Genomic DNA, 15,657 nt, shown 5'->3' on the forward strand with positions numbered 1-15,657 from the left:
GGGGAGGAGGAGGAGGGGGGTGGGCGCTCTCCTCAAGTGAACCCGGTGAACTGGCGTGAACCCGTCAGTGACCACGGCGAGGTACATTACCTCTCCCCCCGGCCAGCGCAACAACTATGGCAGGACGAGGCAGCCCCAAAAAAAATTATAGCGAGTGTATTTCCTATGAACACGTGATTCAAAGCGTCACCCAAAAATCCAAAAGCCCTTTCATCTAAATTTTGGGAGAGGGCGGGGAGGGGGATGGATGGATGGGGATTGTTAAAAAAAAGGGAGGGAGGGAGGGAGGGGGATACGTACGTACATCGGGCACAGACGCACGTCGCCGGGGGTAAAGGCGCTGGGCAGTGCTCTAGAAAAAAATGCATACGCTTACAATGGCGCCACGGAGAGGGCTCAGCAGACGTAAATTTATTGTGTAAATTTGGGGATTTGCAGCGGGTCTGTGATTCCTGTAATGCTCTGTCGACCTTACAGTTATATAGATGCCGACATGGCTGCACTATTTAGAACATACCCACTATTTGAATGGCCAATATTAAAATGTTAAGAAAGTTGTTTTGTTTTTTTGTTTGGGAATTATTTCCGAGGATTTTTCTTTTATTGTAAAATTACATTAGCAATCGGGTTCCCTTCACCTTTTATAGGATAGGACTCCCGTATATAGCGGCCCCGCACGACCTTGTTGGCCCTTTGTGCGTAAAGACGCGCGGCGCGCTCCAGCCGAACGCTCTGGAGTTACGCACACTTGGACGATTAACTGAAATTAAGTGTAAAATGAAAGGGTATTTTGAAAGGTAATCGTAAATTTTGTTATGGAGCCCTCAAGAAGACGCGACCTGCACGACCATCTTCTTGGCCCTCTCTGCGTAAAAAGGGTGCATGGCGCGCACCCCGAAGATCACGCAGTCGTACAGTACATCATTAATAAGCGATTCTTCTTATTAAAGATGATCTAAAATGACAATGTGAAATGGAAGCAGTTTGGAAGTTAATTGTTAATGTATTCATGGACAACCCTTAATACACAGAACCCTTTTGTCCGTTTTTGGTCGTGGGAATAAAGAAAAACGCGTATCTCCAATGTTGAGCTTCTTGGCCTGCTTGACACGAATGGGAGAGATTGTGGACTATTCCTGCTGTGGAGGATATAGGGCCAATTACTTCCGTCCTCCACTTTAAGGCAGACCATATTTTGGTTCCAACGACTGTAGAAAAAGATGGAAGTGCACTAGGAAAGGGAAGAACATTTTGCAGGTCCTTGGTCAGGGCCTTTAGAAACATTTAATCTCAGTGTTTTTACTGAAGGCCCGATTGAAGACATATACAAATAAAATAAAATACAATAAATATACATGCAAAATTAAATTGTATTATAGTATATAAGCTTATCATATTAACCAAAATAATCATTTCAAATATATAACAAAAAAAATATATATAACACAATTATATTTTTATTCAGGTTAGTACATTTGTACTTTTCCATCCCAGTTTTTACTGATTAAATCGCATAGGCCTGTTCCATGTGGCCGTGATTCCGTACAGTGCGAGGAGGGGATGTACATTAAGGGTTGTTTGCCTCCAAACGAGCCAATCAGCGGCGTTCTGCCTCTGAGTGACAGTCACACGAAACGCGCGTTTCCGGTTTTACGGCAGTGGGTCAGCCAACGGGGGACGCGGATAGGAATCTGGGGGCGGGACCAGAGAGGCAAACGTAAAATACAAACTCGCCCCCGGTGCTTCCCGCACTGGGTGGGACGTTAAAGCGGAGCTTTCAAAAATAAAGCCCGGGCGGCCATGGCGACGTCTCAGTGCGTGGAGGACTCCCCCCGGAACGGCCCCAATAACCAGGAGGTGTACAACGAGCAGCACCGGCTCGCCCTGGAGGAGCTCGTCTCGGGGGGCATCGAGCGCTTCGCGGAGTTCCTCCGCAAAGAGAGAATCCCGAACTTTCTCTCCGAGGATGAGCTCCGGGGTCTGGTGCGCGCCGCGGCGGCGCTCCCCCGGTGCGCGTCGCTCCTCGCCGACGACTTGCTGGAGCACACGGTGAGCAGCTCTGTGAACTGCTCCTCCGTCACCTATTTCCCGGAAATCTCCGACTTGGAGCCCCCGCTGCTGGAGATCGGCTGGCCCGCCTTCACCGCGGGCTCCTACCGAGGAGTGACCCGGGCGGTCGCACACTTCCAGCCCAGCTACGGGGAGTGCATCTACAGCTGTAAAGAAGCTGCTAGGAGGATGATCAAGAGTGCCAGAGAGGTAAAACAAATAACACTAATACACAGATAGAATGTTTTTGGGTTATTTTATTATAATAATAATAATAATTATTATTATTATTATTTTTTAAATTATTATTATTTTCGTTATTTTTCTATTAACTGTTTCTGTTTCTGTAATTATTGAGTCTCGACAAATTTGAATTAAGGAATCCATCCTTCTTTTTAAGGTACATCAATTGCTTCCCATTTTGCGTTCATCGGCAATCCTATAGATTTTTTAACCCCAAAAATGCATTTACTCAACAGTAAAACGTCAAACCTGTAAGAATCGACGTATACATGTTCATATTTTTGTAAAATCCGCACCAAAAGAAAAGGGTGCGCCACAGGGCAGCAGGGGGCCTGCGTTCCTGATGTGCCCCAACTTGTGACGATTTAAGAATGGATTGCAGTGCATTATTAAGCTTTGTTTTTCTTTACTGTGGAGGTGTGGATGTGACACGCAGCCAGGAGCTGTACACCACCTCTTATCTATTATTACCCTAATCTAGAATATTTTCCGTCCTTTTGTAACGTAGAATTTTGCTGTTTCTATAATATCAACATTTGGTTTTAATTTACTGTGGCACTATCGGGGATGGGTAAATCAAGGCATAACATATTAATAAGGTGCTTATTGGAATGCTTCCCAGCCGTGGTATGATCAGTGTACGCACAGCCTCTTATGGCATATATATCTTAGTAATTTTCATACATCACGTTGGGGTCATCTATCTGATAACCCCTGGTCATTATCATATGGGAAACGCCACATTTGAAACTAATGCATGGATAACTACAGTATACACACAGCCTTTACAACTTCATGTTCAATTCCTATTCTACTCATGAGGAAAATGAAACCAGTTTAAGACGGCGGCTCTGAAGATTGTGATAGACAATGGGCTCGCTTGTCTCGAGTATACAAGTCATTTGTTTGCTGACCGATCGTTACAGCCCATTACCATGGTAACAAACCGCAGTTGATAAAAAACTCATCAGAGCACACATTACATGGTGTGTGTTCGACAGAGACTCACAGCGCTGTGTTTGAATAGGGTTTTAGATTTGTTAATAATGAAAACCCGATCGTGTGCCACATCTGGGAGAGCAAGGCTGCAGCCTAAAATGAATTATATTACCCTGGTATTTTTCCATCACAGGTGATTGCCATAGTTACAGACTCCCTCACAGACCTGGATGTCGTCAAAGATCTCCACGAGGCGTGCACCAGCCGCAATGTGCCTGTTTACATCCTCCTCGACCAAACCAGCGCCGCCGCTTTTCTCAACATGTGCAGCAATGTCGGGATCCGGCCGGATGACCTTCAGGTATGTAGTTGGTTTGCAGCACCAGGTGTGTGTGTGTGTGTGTGTGTGTGTGTGTGTGTGTGTGTGTGTGTGTGTGTGTGTGTGTGTGTGTGTGTGTGTGTGTGTGTGTGTGTGTGTGTGTGTGTGTAAAACCTTTTCAGAGGCCATCGTGTTGAAAGGAGGGGCTTCCTTTGAGATTTAATGTGTCTTGCAACGGACGTGAGTCCTGTTTCACATCTCCCTCCTTTTTGTTCTTCTCATCTTTAAAGCACATGAGAGTACGAACCCTACGTGGTTCAACATACTACATGAGATCGGGAGCGAGGATTACCGGAAAAGTTCATGAGCGGTTCATGCTAATCGATGGCAATAGAGTGGCTACGGGCTCATACAGGTAACTGCCTATGTGCTAGTTTTTAGCCAAATGGGAGACCCACACATATATGCTAATTACAATGTTAGAAATGTCCTGTATTGTATTGTATGTACCAGCTTCCCAGTGGACCATACGAAACTGTTGCAAAATCTTGCTCCTTGCAGGTTCAACTGGACCGACGGCAGATTGAACAGCAGCAATCTAATCGAGCTCTCTGGCCAGATCACAGAGAATTTTGACGAGGAGTTCCGAATTCTCTACGCCCAGTCTCAGCCCATAAACACCCAGGTTCCACCGATGTTGCACGACAGCGGCATCCACAAGCGCCTCCACCTCAAACCCGGGCTCACCTCCTCCCCGTACAGGGCCCAGGTGAGGCCCGTCGAGACCCTGTGCCTGACCAGCACGCCCGGCCCTGGGCCCCAGGCCCCAGCGCCGGAGGTTGGGCCCCCCTGTGCCCCGCTGGCCGCAGAGGGAAGCTGTAAAAGCAGCCCCGTGTCCAACTCCTCCACCCTGGGCGATGAATTGGATGCGGAGATCCTGGCAGAAGCCCCCACAGGCACCTTGAAGCCGCCCCGCGACGCTGCCACTCAGACGTGCTGCTTTACCGCGGACAACAACTCCCAGACAGACTCAGAGAATGGTACCCAGTGCCAGGGCCCGCGGCACTGTGACGTTGCCCCGACCACCACTGGCGCTGTGACATCGACCTCCCGGGACCAGGCCGCTCCTCCATCACCCGCTGGGCGTGGCCAGGCAGCTCCGGAGAGCAATCTGAGGGACTGCATTCAGAAGCTGCCCAACGAGCAGCAGAATCACTACTCCACCATTCGTGCCAAGCTGGAGCACATGGTGAGCATTCTGTCCCAAAGGCGGGAGCTGGCCGACCTCACCAACATGGCTACTCTGCAGGGCCAGAACGCCGCCCTGCCCGCGGAAAGCACAGGGATGTGGCCAAGAGTCAGATGCGTACACTAAGCTGTCTTTAAGGCTGCAGGGATCCGAAAACTCTGAGGATCCCGGATAAATTATGGTTTATAAGTTCTAGGTATAATATAGTTAAGGAACAATTTGGGGTTATGCAATAAAATTTCACATAAAGCCTGTTTTTTTTTATTTCCACACTGTGCCTCATTGTAATGCCAATGCATTTTATATATTTGTTGTTTGTATTTCTGTTGGTGTGGGGTGTAGTTGATGCAAAGCTTTAAGGGACTAGAAGTGAAGACCACCCGGAATTCTTACCTTATCATAGAAAGTGCAATAACCGTGTTCACCTCAATGTCGTGAGGGAGACATCTGCTGACAAAGAAAGCATAGTAGAATAAGTACTTGTGAATATAATTCTGGTGAAAAAAATCGAATTACTGTCATTTTAAAATCAATATTTGACTACTATGCATTCTTGTGATTTAAGGGCACTTTCTTTTACTGCCTTGCTAATGAATAAAGTATAATTGTTCAGATACGACCAGTGGTCTGTCCCTTGCACCTTTATCATCGCATTCACACTGTCACAATGAACAGCTTGCCGACAATGAGTTCGGATCATCATTCACAAGAAAGTAAAGCAGAGAATCAGTGCCTTTGTGTGTTGCACTTCACTGTTTTCACACCCAAAAATCAAAATGCGCCGATACTGTGATGCTGGGCAGTTCATCATGAATGTGGAGGAGAGGGGGGGACTCGCAGAAATTAACAAATCATAATACGTGACTTGTACAATTTTATTATTATTATTTTTACACGAGACTATTAAAATACTTGTCATGTTTTTATAAAGACCACATTTCATATAAAGAGCTTCATAACACACCTAAAAATATAAAAATCTGACGTGTGCTTGTGTGTTTGGCATGTACAGTGTTTCTATATTAGTATTGGTATCATATTTATCTACTTTCAGAGTTGCTACTTATTTGTGTGGAAACTGTTTTATTATTTAGTAGAAAGTGTAGCATAACAACATCTATGTGATACATTACAAAAACTTCAGCTTCAAGTATCTTTTTATCAAAAAGAATATGCCTCATAAAACAATGTAGTATAATATATTTAATATATGAAAAGGCTAAATATAAATAGCAAAATTCTAGTCGACCATTCATTGTATGGCAAACAGAGTTTTTAAGTAATCCTCCAAACAATAAAAATGCTAATTATTTTAATCATGTTTTTGCTCCATTTATCTTTTAGAGAGTCCATCAGAGCAGGCAGGTCTGGCTGCTTAACACCTGCTGTCATTCCAGGCATTAACAATGAAATACTTGGTTGAATAAACACTGAATATCGAATAAACTTTGGATAATAATTTGTGTTTTCAAATTAGAGGAAAGATAGAAGGCCTTGGTTTTACCACAAATGCAGATTCTGAAGCAGTGAGGTGATGTTGCAATTATCTTTATGAAAAAATTGTAATCATAACTCTTAAAGTGGTAATCCATAAAATCGTCCGTGTTGGGTGGATTACAAAACAAGTCCCAGAATAACATTCAAATGTTGTTTTTTAACACCGGGGTAAACCACCGTGTTCGCTCTAAGGCATCAAAATATTTTCTCAACAGTCTGCCTTCAAATGTTTAATTTTGTTTACTTGGTCATTTGATGTGTGTGTGTGTGTGGGGGGGGGGGGGGGTTATTTGACCCATATTATTCACCCAAGGGCAAATAAACAGCAATAAAGAGATTACAGATTACCACTTTAATCCTCAACAAAACATTCATTCATTTGCTCTGCAGAATACGTCTGGCCAACCTCCCATTAAAACAGTTTCCACCCGACATTGCCAGGGTCGGGCCAATCACAACCGTTATCTAACATGGGGCGGGTTTGATACGATGACGATGCAGAGGAGAGCCGTTGAGGGACCTCACTAAGATGGCTGCCGCCGACGTGGAACGGTCTGTTGAACCACCGTTGATGCACCTTACCAAGATGGCTGACGGTGACGGGCGCGGACCATTGAATCGACCATGATAGTATTAAACAAACTGGACTGTATGGTTTCTCGAAAAAGAAAGACGTGTTTGCTGTACTTCCGACAGGATTTGGTAAAAGTTTAATTTACCAACTCACCCTCTCAGCGCTATGTCACATGTTTCGTTGCTCTGATTGGTTGTAGGTCTCTCCAACGCTCTGATTGGTTGTAGGTCTATCGAACGCTCTGATTAATTGTAGGTCTATCCAACGCTCTGATTGGTTGTAGACCTATCCATCTGGTCTCAACTGAAAATGAACTCAGAGATTCCAGACTAATAACGCATTTACAAATCATTCGGGCGTTCCAGGCTAAACTTCACCAACTTTCGGGGTGGTGATAAAAAAAGGCCGGCGATGTAAACATTTCTAATAGTTATCAGCCGGGTCAATAGATTGAGCAAGTTATTCATTGTAATGCAAAATGAATGAATGAATTAATAGATATACAATAAAAATGTAATCTAAACAAGTAGAGTTTCACCAACCCAGCTCCCGCAAGGCCAGCCAGATCCCTTTGCCTTCATTATGTAGAAAGTAAGCGCAGGAGCTGTAGAGGAGGAGGAGAAGGAGGAGCAGGAGGAGGAGGAGGAGCAGGAGGAGGAGGATGAGCAGGAGGAGCAGGAGGAGGAGCAGGGGGAGCAGGGGGAGGAGGAGGAGGAGGAGGAGGAGCAGGGGGAGCAGGGGGAGGAGGAGGAGGAGCAGGAGGAGCAGGAGGAGGAGCAGGGGGAGCAGGGGGAGGAGGAGGAGGAGCAGGGGGAGGAGGAGGAGGAGCAGGAGGAGCAGGAGGAGGAGCAGGGGGAGCAGGGGGAGGAAGAGGAGGAGCAGGAGGAGGAGGAGGAGCAGGAGGAGCAGGAGGAGGAGCAGGAGGAGCAGGGGGGGGGGGGAGGAGGAGCAGGAGGAGGAGCAGGGGGGGCAGGGGGAGGAGGAGGAGGAGCAGGGCGGGCAGGGGGAGGAGGAGGAGGAGGAGGAGGAGCAGGAGGAGCAGGAGGAGGAGCAGGGGGGGCAGGGGGAGGAGGAGGAGGAGCAGGAGGAGACAACGCTTGCTCAGCAACGCTCAGTCAGTAGAGAAGGAGCAGGAGGGGGCGCGGCACCGCAGACGATCCATAAACAGCAAGGAACACGTCCCGCTTTGCAGAATCACGGTGGACGCAACGTTGACAAGGTTCCATCTCGTCATTGACATCGCCTGCATTTTGGCTGCTGTGTTTTGATTTGTTTGGTTTTCGTTTTTTGTTTTGTTTTTGTTTTTCATTTTCCGTGACACAGCATTCTTTGGCCACTAGAGAGAGCCCTAGAATTATACATCGCATGGGGCTTCCTTCAAAACCTCCCACAGTTAATAAACCTCACGCTTCGTGGTCAGATTTTGTAATATAACGAATTATTTTATACATTGATATAGATAAGCGCCACCAGATGATCTTTATTAGAGACTCTCCAACTATAACCACCTGATCGAGGACTGATATTAAACTTCATTTGTGAAAAAAATAAAATAAAATGGGATTGTTGTGGGAGCATCCGGGAGGATGAGCAGCCCGGGGCAAGGAACTCATACATAAAATATACAATTCTGGAATCTATTTCGCCACTTCTCCTGTTTAAGTCACTCTCTACCTTTTCTTTTCATTCTTTCTCAGAAGCCTAATAATTAAAAATGGGTTCAACAGGAAGAGCAGACAGATCCACCGGATCCTCTTTCTGTGTTTTTCCCATCATCATCATCATCATCATCATTATCATCATCATCATCATCATCAGCATCAGCATCATCATCGTCATCACCGTCATCACCGTCATCATCATCATCATCATCATCATCAATGAACTGTATTGAGAGAACCAGCTCCCAGTGCATGCTGGATACAGAGAGTATAACATAACATTATGTCCAGCCAAAGACACTGTATTACAAGCTGAGCTGTGTGTGCTGTCAACAAAACAGGCCTCAAACATTGTCCCAAAAACTGTTGGATGGCAGACTGATCACTCTTCGGAGACCGGTCACTGTTTTTTATACCTTTTGAGAATTGTGTGAAAACTATGTCTCTTGGAACGGCAAAAGCGGATGAGTGGGGGTTGGTTTCATGGTCAAACCGCGCCCCATATCCGGACGGGGATGACACGGACCTTCGGCAATGGCTCCCCAATTGAGTATTGGATTGGTATCCATCACTTGTTACATTTATACAGCCCCTCTTAGTGCCTGGTATTGATCAGTCCCCCGACCGCCACACAATTACAACACATACAAAAAATGCATTTAAATGGGATTTAAGAAGATGCTACTGGGGAAATAAAAAACAAAAAGCCGGGAAACACCAGACGCATGAACGCTGAGTGAATGCGGAGACGCTGGCCTTGGTTTTGGAAGATGTTTTCATCAAAAACTGCTGTGGACACACTAGTGGATGGTGGCCAGTGAGGGGAGGGTGCTGGCTCCCGTCATTCTACAAGCAAACCTTTTTAATTAGTCCAAACATGGGCTGATGAGGTTGAAGCTTAATTACTGACTTTTCATTAGTCCCATCGTGAGCTACGGCCCCCCTGTGCCCCGGGCGCCGTTTGGCATCTGCACAAATCCCTGAAGCCATTCCACCTTACGCTTGGCGTCCGCATGCGTCCTGCCGCCCAAACGAAGCAACAGCTTTGCCCTTTACCATCGGCCGGAATCAGCGCGATCCCGATCTAAGAAAATCCCGGGCCCCTCTTGGTTTTTTAATTGGGAAAACGACCTGACGGAAGGAAAACAAGGGGCCGTTGTCACGATGAATCTCGTTTTGTTTCGCGGTGCCGTCTCAGCTTTGTTTTCCATGAGGGAGGTCGAGGTTAGTCACCGAGCGGGGCGGGGGGGCCCGGTGCCTCGGGCCACCAAACACCGATAAGGAAGGCTCACCTCGTTGGAAAATTAGGTGAGGAAGCAAGCCGCAGTGTTTGGGGCCGAGCGAGTCAACGTTGGTGGCGGTGACGTGTGGGGGCCGTTACGCGGTTTAGTCGACTCTGCTGAAAAAAAAAACGCAGATTCAGGGATGTTTTGCGGGTTAGAATGTGCGCTGCGATTTAATTTTTTTTTTTTTTTACACGCGCTGTCCGACAGCAGTGTGGAAGTGGCAGCTATTTTTAGACAGGTACAGCTGCTCCTTAGCACCCGCCCTCAAGGCAGCCGTTCACTAGAAATCCACGGCAGGGGCCCACGCCCAGCAGCTGTAGCGTCTCAGCGCCCGTCGGGGGCCGGGAAACACAAGCCGAGGTCCCCGCGGGGTCGTGCCCAACTATCCCGTTCCGTCATATTTACTGTACCACCGCTGCTCTGGAGTGGACAAAAATTAGACCTTTTGGGTGTTCCTCTGAATCTACCCACAATGCCACCCGGTTCCAGCGGAATGTTGCCACTGGTGGCATCGAGGTCAACTTCCCTCCCTCTGCTGAGAAATGATCCATGTTTGTTTATCGCTTCCCCCACCTAGAAAAAAATGTCCTCCTCCCTTAATATCCTGATAAACGCTTCCCGGTGTTTTCTCATGTCTCAAGACGGGAGAAAAAAAAAAAAAGAAGAGATTGTTTTTGTCCCACACTCCGTCCCGGAACCGTTTGCCGATGCACTGTGTGTTACTGTGTGTTTATGAGTCTTTTATGAGCAAGATACTGTCCGTGCTTGTCCTCCATCGGAGTCACAGCCATTAGTGTCTGATCAAGCCAACGATGACTAACGCAATATTTCTACATCTGTATTGCTGTAACAATATCACATAGCAGCAGCACATGCTGGTAACAGTGTCTATATGTATGTTTCTATATATTTGACCTTTGTAAAAATATGGAAAATATATGTTTATGAATATATATATGTAAAATGTAAATATGTAAATATTTGGATATATATAATTGTGTGTTTATAGATGTATTACTATATATATATTTGTTTTATTTTTTGCATATATATATATATATATATATATATATATACAGTATATATGTACGTGTGTGTGTGTGTGTGTGTGTGTGTGCGTGTGTGCGTGTGTGTACGCGCGTCAGGTCGTAGCCCTTAATGCTATGCATTAGCCATGGCCGCTAAGCTCATGTTTATGTGTGGTTATATATATAAGCATATATTATGCATGCATTACTATTACATGTATTATGTTACCGATCAGCCACAACATTGAAACCACTGACAGGTGACGTGAAGATCATCTCGTTCCAATGGCATCTGTCAAGGGGTGGGATATATTAGGCAGTAAGTGAACAGTCAGTTCTTGATGTTGATGTGTTGGAAGCAGGAAAAATGGTCAAGCGTAACGATTTCAGAGACTTTGACAAGGGCCAAATTGTGATGGCTAGACGACTTGGTCAGAGCGTCTCCAAAACAGCAGGTCTTGTGTGGTGTTCAGTATGCAGTGGTTAGTACCTACCAAAAGTGGTCCAAGAAAAGACAACCGGTGAACCAGCGACAGGGTCACACAGCATCTGTGGGATGTGCTGGAACAACAAGCTCAATCCATGGGGGCCCCACCTCACAACTTACAGGACTTAAAGGATCTGCTGCTAACGTCTTAGTGCCAGATACCACAGAACACTTTCCGAGGTCTTGTAGAGTCCATGCCTCCATGGGTCCGAGCTGTTTTGGCGGCACGAGTGGGAGTTACACAATTCTAGTGGTTATTAGCTGGTGGTTTTAATGTTGTGGCTGATATATATATATATATATATATATATATATATATATATATATATGTGTGTGTGTGTGTGTGTGTGTGTGTGTGTGTGTGTGTATTCCAGGTGGTAGCACAAAATGCTACGCCGTTAGCCGTGCACTCGCCCTAGCTGCTAAGCTTATGTTCAGCTTATCACTGTAGTATTATTCTAAGAGGACATGTTATCAGCCAAGGCAACTATTTGCCATCTACTCCTATTCTGTCCCGCTCACACACACACGCACACACACACACACACATACACAGGTGCACGCGCCATAGTTCCACGCCGCGCCACATTCCCTCCGGTGTCTATTTCAGCAGCTCTCTATCCATTTATTGATGCATGTCTTCTATTGATCCCGGCATTGATTTGCCATGCAATCCATTACCCATCTGTCCGTGTCAGCGGGCTTTTAAATGATCTGTCAGACCGAGGTATTAAGGGTAGTGGCGGCGGTGGTGCCGGCGGTGGTGGTGCCGGCGGTGGTGCCGGCGGTGGTGGTGACGGCGGTGACGGCGGTGACGGCGGTGACGGCGGTGACGGCGGTGGCGGCGGCGGCAGTGGTGTCCAAAGGTTGATGTTGGATCCAGCCGGGGAAGGGTGCAGAGGCATGGAGCAACACCACGCGGAGGGTGTTGTAGGTGTTGTAACACAGGGGGGTTATCTCACGCTGCAGCAGAGGAGGCCTACATGTGTCCTACAGGAGGGATTCACAGCACAGCACGCTGCCAGACGGCCATTCACAGTATTGTGTTTAGTGTAGGGTGTAGCTTCATTTCGCTTTTTTTCCCCCCACATGATGTGTCATTTATTTCGCTGGGTTTTTAAGTGATCAGACCATTTTTAAATGATCTCCTTCAGTCATTATTTTGCGGTATTGTCCCAGTTTTCCCAGCGTAGCCAAGCAATCTGCAAAGCGCCGAGGACAAGAAGAAAAGAAGAAACTTTTTTACAAAGAAAATGCCACCAGCAAAAAATGGAGATAAAGCGACTAAAAAGGCACTTTTCAGATTGAGATGCAAGATGGATTCATATATATTCATGAATTCACACCCAAAAAGTCAAAGGGAAGCAGTATGATAATCTTGCCGTAATTGCATTTTTTTCCTTCTTTCTCCCCCCTCCTTCCTCCAACTGTTTTTGGCAGGTGTGCTGAGAGCTCCTTGGTAAACCGGGGAGAGAAAAGAAAAAAAAAAAAAAAAGGCAAAAAGCCGCGCGCGTGTGCAGTCGTCAGAAAGACAGAGCAGCGGATACAAACTCTGACCCCGAATCTCACCGTGGCATGCGCCAGAATTCATGTGCATTCATAAAGTAAAAAGGGACGGCTGTAACGACTTCCCCCGATGCTCAATTATATGTTCCATTAGCCGAGACGCACATTAGATAATTGAACTATTGACTGAAGCCCGCTTCACACCGAATGCGTAATCATACCCGACAGTCAGACCCCCTCCCCTAGTGGCCGTCGGATGACCTGCGTCTGGGTTTTGCGTCACAAAAATATGTTTTCCAGCACAACGAGTAGTTCTCTCAACTGCAGGTTGACCATGTTCCATGAACGAGAGTTTAAAACGTTCTTCGTGCAGTGCGATAAAGCAAAGTGCGAACAAAAAAAAAGAATTGATCGTGAATACAGTGACACCCCACGTTAATGTTAATAACGTCATTATTTTGAAATACATAACATACTGTATAGGCATTATATATCATGACATAATTTTCGATCCAGTTCCAAAAAAAATAAACCCCCAAACTTCCCGGAACCTTGATCGGGTCCACGCACCGAATCCCCCCCAACGCCACCCGCAGCGTTACAGCTCCATCAGAACAAACAGGACCTCCGCTTTGTTCTTTGGTCGTTTGTCATTTTGGGTGTGAAGCGGGCTTTAGCGTTAGCGTAGGTTTTGCTCAGAAATAAACAAACGGACGCCTCTCCAACGGCCCTCCGTGGGGTCTTCCACCCACCCCCACCCCGCCCCCACCCCGCGCATGCTTTCTGAGTCGGCTGCACACGGACGCACGTCAGCAGGCCATGGGAAAAGCGCTGACAGTGCCGCCCCTCCTGTCCAACAGCCCCGCTGGCCCCTTGTGAACTTGGATTTAGCTCAAGGGTATAGCCGCCGTGCTAATGTGATGTAGCTGCGAGAAGGAAACAAATTGGGTTGACGTGCTACACGTCGCCTTGTCTTGATTGTGTGATGGCTTCTGCCGCTAATGTGCTGCGATGGGTAGACCGGCAACGGGGAGGGAGAACGAGTGGCTGTGTGCTCCAGCGTATGCGTATGTGTGTGTGTGTGTGTGTGTGTGTGTGTGTGAGTGTTCGGGGTGTGAGTGAGTGTGTGTGTGTGTGTGTGTGTGTGTGTGTGTGTTCGGGGTGTGAGTGTGTGTGCGAGAATGGGGGGAAGGGCCCCGGTCTGCAAGATCAGCACAACTGGAATTGCATTGATTCAGTTAGCTGCAGAGTTGGAGCGTGATGTGGAATTCTGTTTATCAAGTCTGCGGCTTTTACACGACGGGCTCCGCATTTGATCTTATTTTCCCTACATTGTGTTCATAATCATTCCCCATCCGCCGTCTGCCCTCACGCAGATAAAATATTACACCTGCTTGGTACACAAAGCTCCATCCGATGCGGTGTTGTTGTTGTTGTTGTTGTTGTTTTTTTTTTTTGTTTTTTTTTCAGTCAACGGAATGAAGAAAAGCCCTTTCCTAAATGCATCGGTGGTAAATACAATTCTCTCCCAATGTGAACAGAACGCGTCTTCCCTTTGTGTGAAAGGACGTGAGTCACTCAGATGCACACACACACACACACACACACACACACCCACACACACACACACACACACACACATACGGCAATTATACATTGTTTTGTTTCGAATCATGTCTAATAAAGATGAATAAATCAGCATCACTGCAACGTACTCGTGTGACCGCGTGTGACAAACAAGTGATCTGGAATTAAATGTCCATTTTATTTTAAATGTCCACACTACGACTACATTTTATCCAAAATACATCTTTCTTTCTTTTTTTTTTTTTACCCCTTTCCCGGAGGAGTCTGGAGGTCCTGAGCGTTGTCTCCAACGGGAATGGGGGAAATACTTCTCCCCGTTCAGTCGCTGTGGGCATGTGGCTGTGTGTTCTGTAGGCCTGTGCGGCAGGGTTTGGATGAAAAATATAAGGTATTGAAGCCGTTCTATGAGCGCATTTAGATTCATAAAACGTTTTGGCCGTATGTTCGAACACCTCACATTTGAATTGTTTATAAAAACCCATTTATAATATATAGTTTATAGGCGCTTGTCCTGGCGGCGGGGGAGGATACATTTTTTTTTTATCCCTTTTCCTCCCTCTATCTCTCCTCTCTCCTTATTCCTCCATCTAGCTGCAGGGAATTTGTCTCTAAGGGTTTATCATGACTGCCTCATATCCCCACCCCCCACACCCACCCCACACCCACCCCACCCCTAGTTTGTCTTTTTGCTGATCCAGACGCTTTTTCATATTTCAGTATTCTTATCATCCACTGGCAGTAAGATGATCCATTTCACTTATTTCTTCGAAGTGTGACTGTGGCCTAAGTCAATATCTACAAAATGAATCCCGCAAATGGAAAGCTAGCCGCGGAGAGGGGGCGGCTAGTGGGAGTAGTTAGCCGCGGCGGTGGCGCTCGTGGCACATGACACTTTTTTATCCGGAGTCAGCAAGGGTAAAATGTCAAGCATTTCTTCGGGAAGCGCCTCCATAGGATCCCATTCAAGGCTTTAATCTTAATTGAGAGCATCGCACATTGATATTCCATAGGCTTCTTTGCCCTTCGCCTCTCAGCTACTTTCATTTAGAGGACGGCCGCGCCGCACTAGAGCACGGCGAGGGCTTTGTCACGCAGCCAAGAGGCCAAAGGCAAGGTCAACATCCCTTTGTGGCGGTCGCTCGCCGCCGAGCGAAGGTAGCGCTCCTTCCGACCGTGGTGGCGGCGGCGGCGGCGGCAGCGGGTGGCTATCCCCCTCAACCCTTCTAAGACGG

General features: G+C 46.8%; 1 protein-coding gene across 1 annotated transcript; it reads left to right on the plus strand.

Moving 5' to 3' along the window:
- Positions 1–1,800: 1,800 nt before the first annotated feature.
- On the plus strand, positions 1,801–5,418 carry fam83d (family with sequence similarity 83 member D; the record flags this gene model as incomplete). The annotated part of the gene is made up of 4 exons (XM_080000437.1): positions 1,801–2,259; positions 3,425–3,592; positions 3,841–3,965; positions 4,112–5,418. The coding sequence occupies 4 exons, from the start codon at positions 1,801–1,803 to the stop codon at positions 4,923–4,925; spliced, it is 1,566 nt and encodes a 521-aa protein (XP_079856563.1). The 3' UTR covers positions 4,926–5,418.
- Between the last annotated feature and the right edge of the window lie 10,239 nt (positions 5,419–15,657).

Source organism: Zeus faber (assembly GCF_960531495.2).
Source record: "Zeus faber genome assembly, chromosome: 5".
Classification (NCBI taxonomy): domain Eukaryota; kingdom Metazoa; phylum Chordata; class Actinopteri; order Zeiformes; family Zeidae; genus Zeus; species Zeus faber.